This window comes from Saccopteryx bilineata, chromosome 1, assembly GCF_036850765.1.
Source record: "Saccopteryx bilineata isolate mSacBil1 chromosome 1, mSacBil1_pri_phased_curated, whole genome shotgun sequence".
NCBI classification, from domain to species: domain Eukaryota; kingdom Metazoa; phylum Chordata; class Mammalia; order Chiroptera; family Emballonuridae; genus Saccopteryx; species Saccopteryx bilineata.
In genome coordinates, this window is record NC_089490.1 from 328156764 (window position 1) to 328168926 (window position 12163).

The window sequence follows — 12163 nt, forward strand, 5'->3', positions numbered from 1 at the left end:
TGGTAAATGGGCATTTCTCTTTGCTCAGACTTACTGTGGGAGTTTAAATCAGTCTAGTCACTGGTTCAACCGAGTTTCTGTTTCGTTTTTGCTATAGCTTCTCTTAGTAAACCATAGGCTTCAAGTTCCTCCATTAATAAACAGCTGTTACACGATTTTCCTGAGGAGTCAGCAGCGCTGGGGATTTATTCACTGTGCTCCTGCTCCACCTTTAGCTCTCAGGAATCCCAGTATGTCTGTTACAAGGGTCTCTCTTCTCACTCTTTCTCCTTCCTCAGGGATATACTGTTATTGCTTGTTACTTGCTGCTAGGTTTGTTTTGGGACCAGGAGATATTTTGTTTCTTCTGGGCCAGTCTTATATTTAGCCAGAACCTACTTACCTGGGTCTTGTACATAGAGCATTTCAGTGTTCCTGCCAATTCCACTTAGATCAAGCAAACTTCACCTTGTATCTGTGGCAAGTGCTAGGTGTAAGCTTTTCCTGACCCTCCCATAGAGTAGCAGACTTCAGCTCTGTATTGGTGCAGCACACTGGGAAAATTAAGATTTTTCTTTCTCTGTTATGGAAAAGACAAGTTTGTCTCGACCCCTTCCCAACAAAGCTTGCAGTGGCAGGAGGGAAGTGTCATAATCTTTCTTCAGAGGTAGACAGATTTTATTTCATCTCTTCTGTGACCTTAGGTAATAGAGGTTTGCTGTCATTCCCTCAGTGGCTTAAACTTTTGTTTTCTTTTTGTTTTTTAGTGAGAGACAGAGAGAGGGACAGACATACAGGAAGGGAGAGAGATGAGAAAGATCAACTCATAATTGCAACACTTTAGTTGTTCATTGATTGCTTTCTCATATATACTTTGGCAGGGGGGCTGTAGCTGAGCCAGTGACCCCTTGCTCAAGACATTGGGCTTCAAGCCAGCCACCTTTGGGCTTTAAGCCAGCGGCCTTTGGGTTTAAGCCAGTGATCTTTGGACTCAAACCAGAAACTATGGGTTCATGTCTATGATCCCATACGTAAGCCAGTGACATTGGGGTTTCTAACCTACATCCTCAATGTCCTAGGTCAGTTGTTGCGTGAAGAAATAACTGACCGTGGCTCGCGAGCCACATGCGTCTCTTTGGCCCCTTGAGTGCAGCTTTTTGGCCAGCTTAGAAGTACCCTAATTAAGTTAATAACAATGTACCTACCTATATAGTTTAAGTTTAAAAAATTTGGCTCTCAAAAAAATTTCAATTGTTGTATTGTTGATATTTGGCTCTGTTGACTAATGAGTTTGCCAACCACTGTCCTAGGTTGATGCTCTATCCACTATGCCACCACCTGGTCAGGCTAAAGTTTGTGCTTTTTGTGAGAGATGTTCCAGGGAAGTGTATTAGTGTTTTGTGCCTGAATTCAGGTAGAAGGTATTCACTTTCTGCATACCTGCACCAGTGAAGGGAGATCTCTCTTATTTCCTGTTTTGTCCCTAATCTTCCTTGAGAGCCCTAGTTGGAGCCATGGAAAAGAGCTGGTGTATGAATATAAACCACCTGTATTTGAGACTCCTAGTTATTCTAAATTTACATACCTAGCCCATATTTGGCCTCTGGGAATTTGTTAAAATTTTAGTGGATTAATTACCTTTTTCTGGAATGGTCCCCTATTTTTCTTGCTCTCTAGAGAAGGGAAAATAATGTTCATGTCTTGTCTCTCCTTGGAGGGGTTTGTCTCTTATGGAAATTCAGCTCTTGTGGTTGCCTTATGACCTCAGCTCCCTGACGAGTTCAATAAAAGTTAAGATCTTGTATATAATCTGGTTTTTGTCCTTGTCATTGGGATGGAAACAACATTTTCTTGCAGCTTTCTATAGCTTAAGTGGAAGCGGGATTTATATGGCTCAATTTCTTCACGCAGCATTATATTTTTAAGATTCATTTATGTTATTACATGTAGCTAGAGTTCATTTATTTTCCCTGACGTACAGTATTCTATTATGTGTATATAATACATATCCATTCTCCTGTAAATAGGTATTTGGTTTGTTTCTAGTTATTTATTTTTATGGACAGCATTGCTTTGAACACTCTTAGTCATATCTGTGAGTATACATTTGTAAGTTTCTCTAGCTTATATATCTGAGAGGTTTAGTTTGATTGTAAGACATGTATGTGGAAGTTCAGTCTTACAAAATAATGCCTTTTATTTTTAATTCATGCCTCTACATCTTCTGAGAAATAAAATCTGCATACATCACTTATATTTATTCTCTTCCCTTTTTGTCATTACCTGTGTCTATCCTTCCTTTATTTTCATGACCTCTTAAATACTAATTCCTCTATTTAAAATTTTTTAAAGTTATTTATTTATTTTTTAAGTGAGAGGAGGGGAGATAGTCTGGGGCTGGTGTTTGAATCAGCTGAGCCATCCTCAGTGCCTGGGGCTGACACTTGAACCAGTCAAGCCACCAGCTATGAGAGGGGAAGAGGGAGAGAAGGGGGAGAGGGAGGGGAAAAGAGGCAGATGGTCACTTCTCATGTGTGCCCTGACCAGATATTGAACCTGGGATGTCCACATGCTGGGCCAATGCTCTATGCACTGAGTCAACCAACCAGGGCTCCTTCTTTTTTAAAATTTGAATCTTGACTTTCCTGTGGTCTTATGAATCAGCTCTTGTCTTGCTGTTATGCCTTTGTTTGATATTTGATGCTTAGTGCTTCCTAAAATATTTTAGATGAAACTTACTATGTATGGTAGCTTGTATTGTGTTGATCTATATCATATAATCTTTCTCATTTTATTCAGCCCTTCAATCCTCCATCAGCTTGGGCTAATTGAACCAGCATCTTAACTAACTATTTACTCCTTGACCTACTGTGTGTGTTTGTGTGTGTGTGTGCACGCTGTTACTAAACACTTGAGGTTGAAATAATTCTATCATTCATTACCCTTCAGGTAGACTTAATTTCACTCTAGAAACTGGTGTAAGTACTTAAGTTGTCAAAACCCCAAACCATATTTCTCTGCTTAAGTCAAAATTTAGATATAGATACACAGTTCAGGACAGAATGATCTATATTTTCCCCTCAAACTGTAGACAGCTCAGCAAACTGGCTTTATAAGGAACAAATTAAGACTTTTGTTTCTGCTTTGCTCTCCTTACAATGAATCTATGAATCAGAATTAGAGTGCACATGGGAAGAAATTAATACTTGGGGCATAATACTTATGAGGACAAATTTAGTGAGATTCAGTGTTTTTGCTCTTAATGTCCGTTGTCTGGGAATATATTTTATGTTAACAGAAGTATAGATAAAAGCAAGATAAAATTCATAGGAGGAACTAAAAGAAATTCTTATTTTCTATATCAGGGGTCAGGAACCTATGGCTCGCGAGCCAGATGTGGCTCTTTTGATGGCTGCATCTGGCTTGCAGACAAATCTTTAATAAAAAGAAAATAACGTTAAAAATATAAAACATTTTCATGTATTACAATCCATTCACTTCCTACCACTCATGTTTATGGTTGCGGGTGGCTGGAGCCAATCACAGCTGTCCTCTGGGGCAACACCAAATTTTTATTGGATAATGTGTAAGGTACACGGGTCCTTGTATGGCTCTCATGGAATTACATTTTAAAATATGTGGCGTTCATGGCTCTCTCAGCCAAAAAGATTCATGACCCCTGTTCTATATACTATGATTTTCATTTTCCTGGAGAAGTATTCATTCAAAGTAGCTATGAAGTGATAGAATTCTCTTCCCTTGATAGTTGTAAAATTAGGAGAAAATGTGTTCTGTGCTGTCAAGGAGATTAGAATTTAACAAAGACTAGTATGCTAACCGTTAGTGATGGATGCATCAACGTGCACATAGTAAGAAACAAATATGAATAAGTAAAGATATTCAGAAGGTTGTAACTCAGTGTTAAGAAATAGTTGGATCAGAATAGGCAAGGCAATAAACAGTATTTCAAGAATGATCAGCTTCATCAAAAAGAGAATGTGACATTAATACACATTTATTCAGAGGTGTGTGTGTGTGTGTGTGTGTGTGTGTGTGTGTGTGTGTATGGTCTACCGGAAAGTTCTGTCTGTTTCTATCACAAGTTTTGACACGTAAGCACGTTTATTTGGCACATGTGTGCCTATTTTTATCACTTAATGTATACATACTGACATAGCAAATTAACTAAAACAAAGTTGATTCACGTTAGTCTTATGTGTGAAGCGATAGTGTACCCGTGGCTACTGATAAAGTTCATTTACGCCACTGTAATTTTTACAAATTTCAATAAGGAAGAAATGCTACAGAAGCATGTCTGTCACATCCACCATATTCCCCGGACTTAGCACCCTCCGACTATCACTTGTTTTTGTCCTTACAAAATTTTTTGAGGGCAAAAAATTCAAAAATGAAGAAGATATCAAACAAGCACTGCATGAAAAGATAAAACATTTTTCAAAAATGGGATATACAAATTGCCCTCATGCTGGCAAGAAATCATTAATAATAAATAATGACAATTATATTATTTAATAAAGTTTATTGACGGTAAGAAAAATTTGTATTTTGTTTTAATTCCAAAAATGGACAGAACTTTCCGGTAGACCACATGTATATATATATATTTTTTAAATATGTCTTTTCATACTTCAAACTTGTGGAAGTATTATACTGGACACTGTTGGTGCCCTGCTGGAATACTTTTTACCAGGCAAGTACATTGGGCCTCTAGCTGCTGTGTCGATAGGCTGCAAAGTGCTCACAGAGGTCCCTTTTCCCATCAATCATCTGAGCTCAGTGATCAAAAAAGAGGTTCCCAAAAAAGTAGCATTAATTTCACCTGAAAACTTGTTACTAAGGCAAATTCTCAGACTCTACTTCAGAACTACTGAATCAGACACTCTAAGAGTGAGGCCCAGAAGTCGGTGTTTTGTAGAGCCCCTTGTGATTCTGGTTCACAGTGAAGTTTGAGAACTACTCTCCTTGTTGATGGGAACCACCTAGTCTTGGAGGGTAGGCAACAGCCCCACCCTAGCTCCACAGGTGACAGATTGATATGCAATAAAACAGGCCCAACTCCTTGCCTCTGGGGTGGGACACACTACAGTGTGGTGTAATTTATTAGAGTCACCAAACCATGATCCTTAGTCTAAATCTGCCCCACTTACTTTTTTTGTAAAAAAAATGTATTGGAACAAAGCCAGACTCATTCATTATACTGACTACGGTTGCTCGCATGATACAATGGCAGGGCTGAGTAGTTGCAAGAGACTGTCAGGTCCTTTACAGAAAAAGCCCATTAACTCTTGTTCTTGAATCTTGCTTGTCCCCAATGAATCAGGCCAATACTAGAGTTCATATGACACCACATCCTTGTTCAGTTCTCTGTCCTTCTCCATTCTGCTTTCTTCTCTCCCTAACAGATTGCATCCTAATCTCTGTCTCAGGCTCTGCTTCCTGACAAGTATGCACATTGACAAATACACTCACCTGCTTCTTTATTTTTCTACTTTTTCTGTGTTTGCATTGGCTTTAAGGAAGCTCAGAAATTTCCCAGATGTGCTGAACTTGCTCAGTATGCAGTTCCCTCCTGATTGGTCTTTTGGATCAAATATACTCTTCTTAGAAAGGGATGGCATTTCTCATCTCTGCAACCCCAGCTTTCCTTTCTACCTCTTCTCTAATGGAGTGTCAGTGACTGCCTGTCTTGACTACCATGGTATAAGGGTCACATGTTAGTATTATCTTATTTGTATTTACAATTTGTAAAGCATGAGGAGCTTCCTTGAAATTTCTCATCATATGGTATCTGATTTGGCCAGTGGCCAAGGACCTCTGAAAATACGATTAAAAGTAAAATAAAATACTCATCCCAAACACCAGTATGTAGTATGGGCAGGGATTGAGCTAGGATATTATTGCAACTCATTAAGTTAAAAATAAAATAGAAAGAATAGTTTTTCTATAGTTAGCTAAATGTCCTGCTGGAAGAATTAAGCTTTAAGTAGCCCCCAGACCTACAATGTACATCATAATTTGTATACCTCCCTAATAATGAAGCAGAACTGAAATTTTTCATCTTACTGATGTTTTCATTGCACGATACTTGAAGTTCATGCTTAGAAAAATACTCATACTTTCTAATGCAGTATGTTTTCAAATATTTTCTTACAAGGTAAGAGAAATAGGGCTAACACACAAAATGAAAAAATGTAATTAGTATGAAGAGTTGAAATATCAAAAGTCATTTTCTGGAAGGATAAAGAGCTGGAATGAGAAAGAGAGATGTTAATGAAATAGGATCAAGCATGATGAGGTTGCACTTTAATATTGGCTGAGGATTCAGTCTGGGATAAAGAGTGAAGGGACTGTTCTTGTCTGTATTTAGAGATGGTAGATCACTTTATAGTCTATGGCTGTTCTTCAGGACACAGAAAAGGAACAGTTTCTCTATCCATCTTGGAAATACCTGTTTGCAGGTCCGATTTCACTGCCTGTAGGATTTCCAAATCCATAGTTTCATATGGCTTGCAAGAGGCTGTTATATGTATGGTTGAAGAATGATTTATCAGGATATGAATTTTATGAACTGAAGTTTAATTTATAATGTCATTTGTTGATGAACTTCAGTAAAATATTTCACAGTTGAGGGGCTTTTACCAAAGCCCTTTTCAGCTTCCCAGTTGATTAAAAATCATGGTCTTGTATTAATAGCGTGAAGAGTAGAGCACTCAAGGTTTATAATTACATACTCACATACAACTATTAGATTTTAATATATTAATTAAAATCTTACAATAATCAATATAATGGAGTAATAGATAATAAAATAATACATTTGTATACCATTTTAAAATTCTTTCACAGTATTTTAAAATTCATGTCTTATTTTACCCACACAATAATACGGCAAAGATGAACAGTTATTTACTTAATTAATTGACTTAATAATCAAGTTCCAAATAAGTTTAATATAAAAATTAATGTTTATCCCTTCCTCAAGATGTCAGCAGCCGAAGAAGATGAGTTACTGCTGCCCGGGCTCCCTGAGTTGTTCAGAACCAGCAAGCAGCTTCTGGATGAAGTGGAAGTAGCAGTTGAACCCACCACTTCCCAGATTACCCAAGAGAAGGTGTTGAAAGGAATAGACCTCCTTCAGAAGGCTGCTAAAATGTTATCACAGCTCAACTTGCTTAGCCAAAATGAAGATTTGGATGACATTGCTTCCATTGACCTACAATACCTAATGATACCAGCATTTCAAGGAGCGCTCATCATGAAGCTAGTCAGCCCCCGTCAGCGTCTACAGCATCTACAGTGGGCCCGAGAACACTTTTTAAACTACCTAACTCAGTGCCAGCACTATCATGTGGCAGAGTTTGAGTTGCCCCAAACCAAGAACAACTCGGCTGAAAATAATACTGCTAGTTTCCCCATGGATTATCCTACTCTCGTTCCTATGGTGTCTCAAAGACAGGCTAAAATAGAGAGATACAGGCAGAAGAGGGAGGTGGAGCGTAGATTGGCTGTACTGAAACCTGCAGTGGAAAGTGGTCAAGTAGATGATGAGTATGTTCGTGAATATTACCTCCTCCACCTCCAAAGGTGGATCGGTATCAGCTTAGAAGAGGTTGAAAGCATTGATCTAGAGATAAAGCTCCTGAGAGAAAAAGACACTTCAAAAGAGGCATTGACTTCTCACTCATCTCTCCAGGACAGGCCTCAAATGAAACCCTTTATTCTCACTCGGAAGGTGGCCCAAGACGAAGTATTTGGAGCTGGTTATCCAAGCCTGGCATCTATGACGGTGAATGACTGGTATGATCAGCATTGGAAATTTGGAGGATTACCAGATCAGGGAATAGCCAAGACAAAATCAGAGGTCAAAAGAGCAGTTCAGGAAAAGGAAGATCAGGAACAAAAGGAGGAAGAGGATGATGAGCAAACACTCCACCAAGCTCAGGAGTTGGACGACTGGAAGGACACCCATCCTAGGGGGTACGGCAACCGACAGAACATGGGTTAGTCTTCCCACAAGACAGGACTAGGAGACTATGGGAGGGTATTTCCCCATGAGGGAAAGCTATGCTGTGTCTCCCTCCCTGGGTTCCTGCTTCAGCTTTGCACCATGAAAACAAGGTCACTCTATCTTGCTTTGCTTTCAATAAAGTGTTAAACAATTAAGTGTGTATTTGTACCCTAGATGATGAATCAATAATCTTGTGGCATTATCCTGCTCATCATGATGTATTCCAGTTTCTTAACTGGAATGAAAAGAGGACTGAGAAATGGCTATGTATCATCAATGGCTGTATGGATTCTCCTTAAGAAATAATAAAAATCCCTTCTATTACATGATTAGTCTGTACAGAAAAATATAAAAATAAAATAAAAATTAATGTTTAAAAGATAAAGAATAGAATCATAGATAAGAGTATGTGCTTTGGACAAAACCAAAAAAGATCTGGGTTCAAATATCAAATATATGACTCTTACTATATTTGCAGCATAGATTATGTTATTTGACATACCCGAACCTCATGTTTAAAACAGAAGATGGTGTTACTAAATTACACTAAAGTTATACATGTAAACTACTTGGCACAAAGTAATATTCAGTGAATTTTGACTCCTTTTCTACTGTCAGCTATGTGCCTCTAAAATTTGAAACATTAAAATTAGCTTCCAACCTAAACATCAAGAAAAATGAGTGGTTGATGGCTAGTAAAGAAGACATGCTATCTAAAAAGACCAAAACAGAACAACAGGAAAAAAAATACCCACCAAAAATGGTGCCATAAACGTAGGTGAGTTAATTTTTAAGGGAAATAGAATTTAGCTCAGAGTTTCCTGACATCTAAAAGGAAACCTGACCTAATGTTCACTGCAGACAAAAGAAAGCATGCACGTTTATGACTGAAACAAACCTTTACTTGGAATCAAATGAGATGAATTTCTATGGACCCTTTAAAAACTTACATTTCCAAGTATAGCAGACACTGTGTGGCTACAGCTTTACAAAAACAACAGAAATACTTATGAGACAATTTTCTTATCGACCCTCAGTTTTGCTCAGGGCAAAACTGTATCATCAATCAATGAAGGCATTTCTATGGAGAACTGAGATAATTTGGTCCAAGTACATTGTTCTTAATGATCTAACTTAAAATGTGGCAAGCTTTGAGAATCCAGGAGTAAGGACATTTGGCATGTCCATTAGACTGTCTTTTTCAAATATCAGATGTCTTAAGCCCGCCCATGGCAGGTGCTGGCTCACAGACAGTTTATGATTGCACTCTCTAACAACTACCCATGATACAGCTATTCTGTGCTACTGGTTAATGTGAAAGCCATATGCTTTAGACATTAGACATGAAGGAGGCAGAGTTCTCCTTATGTCATGAAAGTCAAGAGGTTTACTTGCATTTTTGCCAACTCAGAGGGCCAACCCATTTCAGTAGAGGCTTTCAAAGCAGGGGTATTTGTAGCTAAAGTCACTATTTTTCCTCCAGAAAAGGTTTGACTTTTCCCAAGTGCTTGCAGGAAATCCTTGGTTACATTCTTCAAGTTCTGTCCTTTATAACACACAAAGGACAAATATCTTCATATTACAGAAGTGAAGTGTCTTTCCTAAATGCTGCAGTTAGCAGCATATTTACTAGAACTTGCAGTCTTTTGATTTCCTGGACCAGAATGGTTTACAGTAAGTAGTGTGCATAGCCCAAGCTACTAATACAACCCAATCACGATTCTACTTTAGCATATTGCTTCTGCTATTCCTTCTGGTTCAATCCACTTCAAATTAAATTGTCAATCTCATTTCATGTAGTAAAATCCTGCTTTGGATGTATGTTTCCAAAGATGGGATTTTTCATAGTCAGCTGCTTGCCCTGATGCTAATATATGTTTTCAAAGACTTTGGCTCAGTCATATAGAGTGGACCTGATTTTAAAAAATAAAATCTATTTTACATTATTTATGTAGCTCTTGCAAATATTTTCATGAGTCTTCTTTTAAGAGGCCATAATTCCAAGATTTAAAGAACAGAATGTGGTTTGCAAATTGAAGACAACCACCCTGTTCACATATTTGATTCATAAATGGAGTTGTGTCAATGCAGGTGACATATGTTTGAGAGATGAAACTGATAGTTGTGGAATATCTGCTCACTTATTTCTAATCTTTTACTGATGTAGTTGCATCTTCCATATGCTATACCTCTGACACCCCTAGCAAAGGGGGATTATGGCAATAATGCATGAGTTTAATTTTCAATCCAATATTGCACCTGGTTTCTTAATGTAATATTTCTTTTATCATTATCTGTCTTTTGTAAGAGAAAAATTTCCAGGCATGAGAAATACATCACATTCTCCTGGGTCTCATCAAAAAATTAAAATTTGGCAGTTCTAGCCTTCATCTTCTTAATATTTTTATTACAGAAAAAGAAAGTCTAAGTTCTTAAATGTTTAAAATGAAATATGGAGGCTGCTCTTACAACACTGTTCCCTTGGGGGTAACCCAAATAAACACTTTAATATTCACTCTTTTTGAAAAATTTTGATTAATGTTTAGTCTCAACAATTTAAGGGTTGATCACAAAAAGAATATGTTCATAAATATATTGACTAATAAGTTACAGAAAAAAGGTTTTGTGTTGGGAACAATGAAAGCTGTTTAGGGAGGTATTTTTAAATGTGCATGTCTGACATTTAAGCTATGATAAAAACCAATAAAAAAATTAAACATAACATTAAAATCCTCCTATGGAAAAACATGCAGTACTCTATTCCAACAGCTCTCCATTGCAGAACCAGTCAGTGAAGTTATTGATAAGTAATTTTATTCTTTGTTCCAGGTCCAATCAATCAGGCACACAGATACAGATTTACAGGAGTGAAACAAACACTTGAGTCTCAAAGTTTAGAGAAGAGGTTTATGGTCTTTAAGAAGACTATCTTCCATGAATGAAGTATTTGCATATATTTATCTACACTTTAAACACTTCAATCAGCCAGACTGTTCATTTTGCAAGACAGTGCCACACACACGAGCCAACAACATCTAGCTGTTTTGTGTCTCTGCAACACATCTCCATATATCTCAGGCGAGGATCACCAGGGCCTCGGCAGTACAAAATGAATGCACGATGTATGTTATGCATTAACCAAAGGCAAATACAAGGTAGGGTTCCTAAATCCTTTTGTGATTTCTTCAAGGTTGAGTATAGAAGTCGTCTTGACTGAGGAACTTTCTATGATCACTCAGGCCTGGGTTAACCGCCCCTCCTAGGTTCCCACGGTATCTGTGTACATGAAGTATTCTATGATAATTACAGGTTGCTTGAAGTTCTAAATGGTAATCCATTTGAGGGTAGAGGTCATGTCTTATTCATGATTATCTTCCTAATGTCCCAGCACATTTCCTAACACACAGCAGTTTCTCCATAAGTGTCTATCAAATGTGTATATACACAAACACATTTAGACTAAATTTTTCATCCCCATCGATGGCTTCCAAGCGCCAGCTCCAGAGTTTCATTAACTGTTCATGCTAGTCAGTTAACACACTCAAGAAGGCTAGCTTGCTTTTTTCTGAGGCATAACTCAGCTGTCACTACTTTTATGATTCTTAAAGAGAGGAACTATTTTTCTGAGATAGGGACTGAGTTGAAACTAGGTCTGATATGTATGTAGCACACTTATAAATAAGCACATGAGAAATTATAAAAGGTGCCTCTCATTTGAATCGCCTAAGATTCTATCCCAATAACTAAATACTCCATTAACAGGCAATCCTGTTAAGGCAGTACAAACACTTCACTTGTATTGCTCTGTGGTTGAAGAGCTGAGACATATTTCTTGGTCACTACCAGACTGCGGCGGGCGTTCCTTGTACTGGAAACAGTGTAGAACACAGCCTTAGAGTCGGAGGGGTGCTGCTTCCGGGGTGGCTGGCAGCTCTCTGCACTTTAGCTCCTGACCTTGGGATCCCATCCCCAAAAGTAACAACGGTGAGAGTTGTAACATTTTCCGTAACTGAAATGTAGTTGTCTGGTTTCTTGTCTTACTACTTCACAAATCTATAAACCCCTTGAAGGCAGAACTATATCCTGTTCAGTGTTGTGTTTCAACTCCTCATACATTAATGTAATACTAAAAGTAATGTAAGAATAATTATTTCT

The 12163-nt window shown here is 37.9% G+C and overlaps 1 protein-coding gene across 2 annotated transcripts; it reads left to right on the forward strand.

The window, feature by feature from the left end:
- Window positions 1-232: 232 nt before the first annotated feature.
- On the forward strand, window positions 233-8005 carry LOC136320522 (immunoglobulin-binding protein 1-like). 2 transcript variants are annotated; one of them, XM_066253688.1, is made up of 2 exons: window positions 233-278; window positions 6957-8005. In XM_066253688.1, the coding sequence occupies exons 1-2, from the start codon at window positions 233-235 to the stop codon at window positions 8003-8005; spliced, it is 1095 nt and encodes a 364-aa protein (XP_066109785.1). The 2 variants fall into 2 exon arrangements, with proteins under 2 accessions (XP_066109785.1, XP_066109784.1); XM_066253687.1 differs by lacking the exon at window positions 233-278 and having other exon boundaries at window positions 6983-8005.
- Window positions 8006-12163: the final 4158 nt, after the last annotated feature.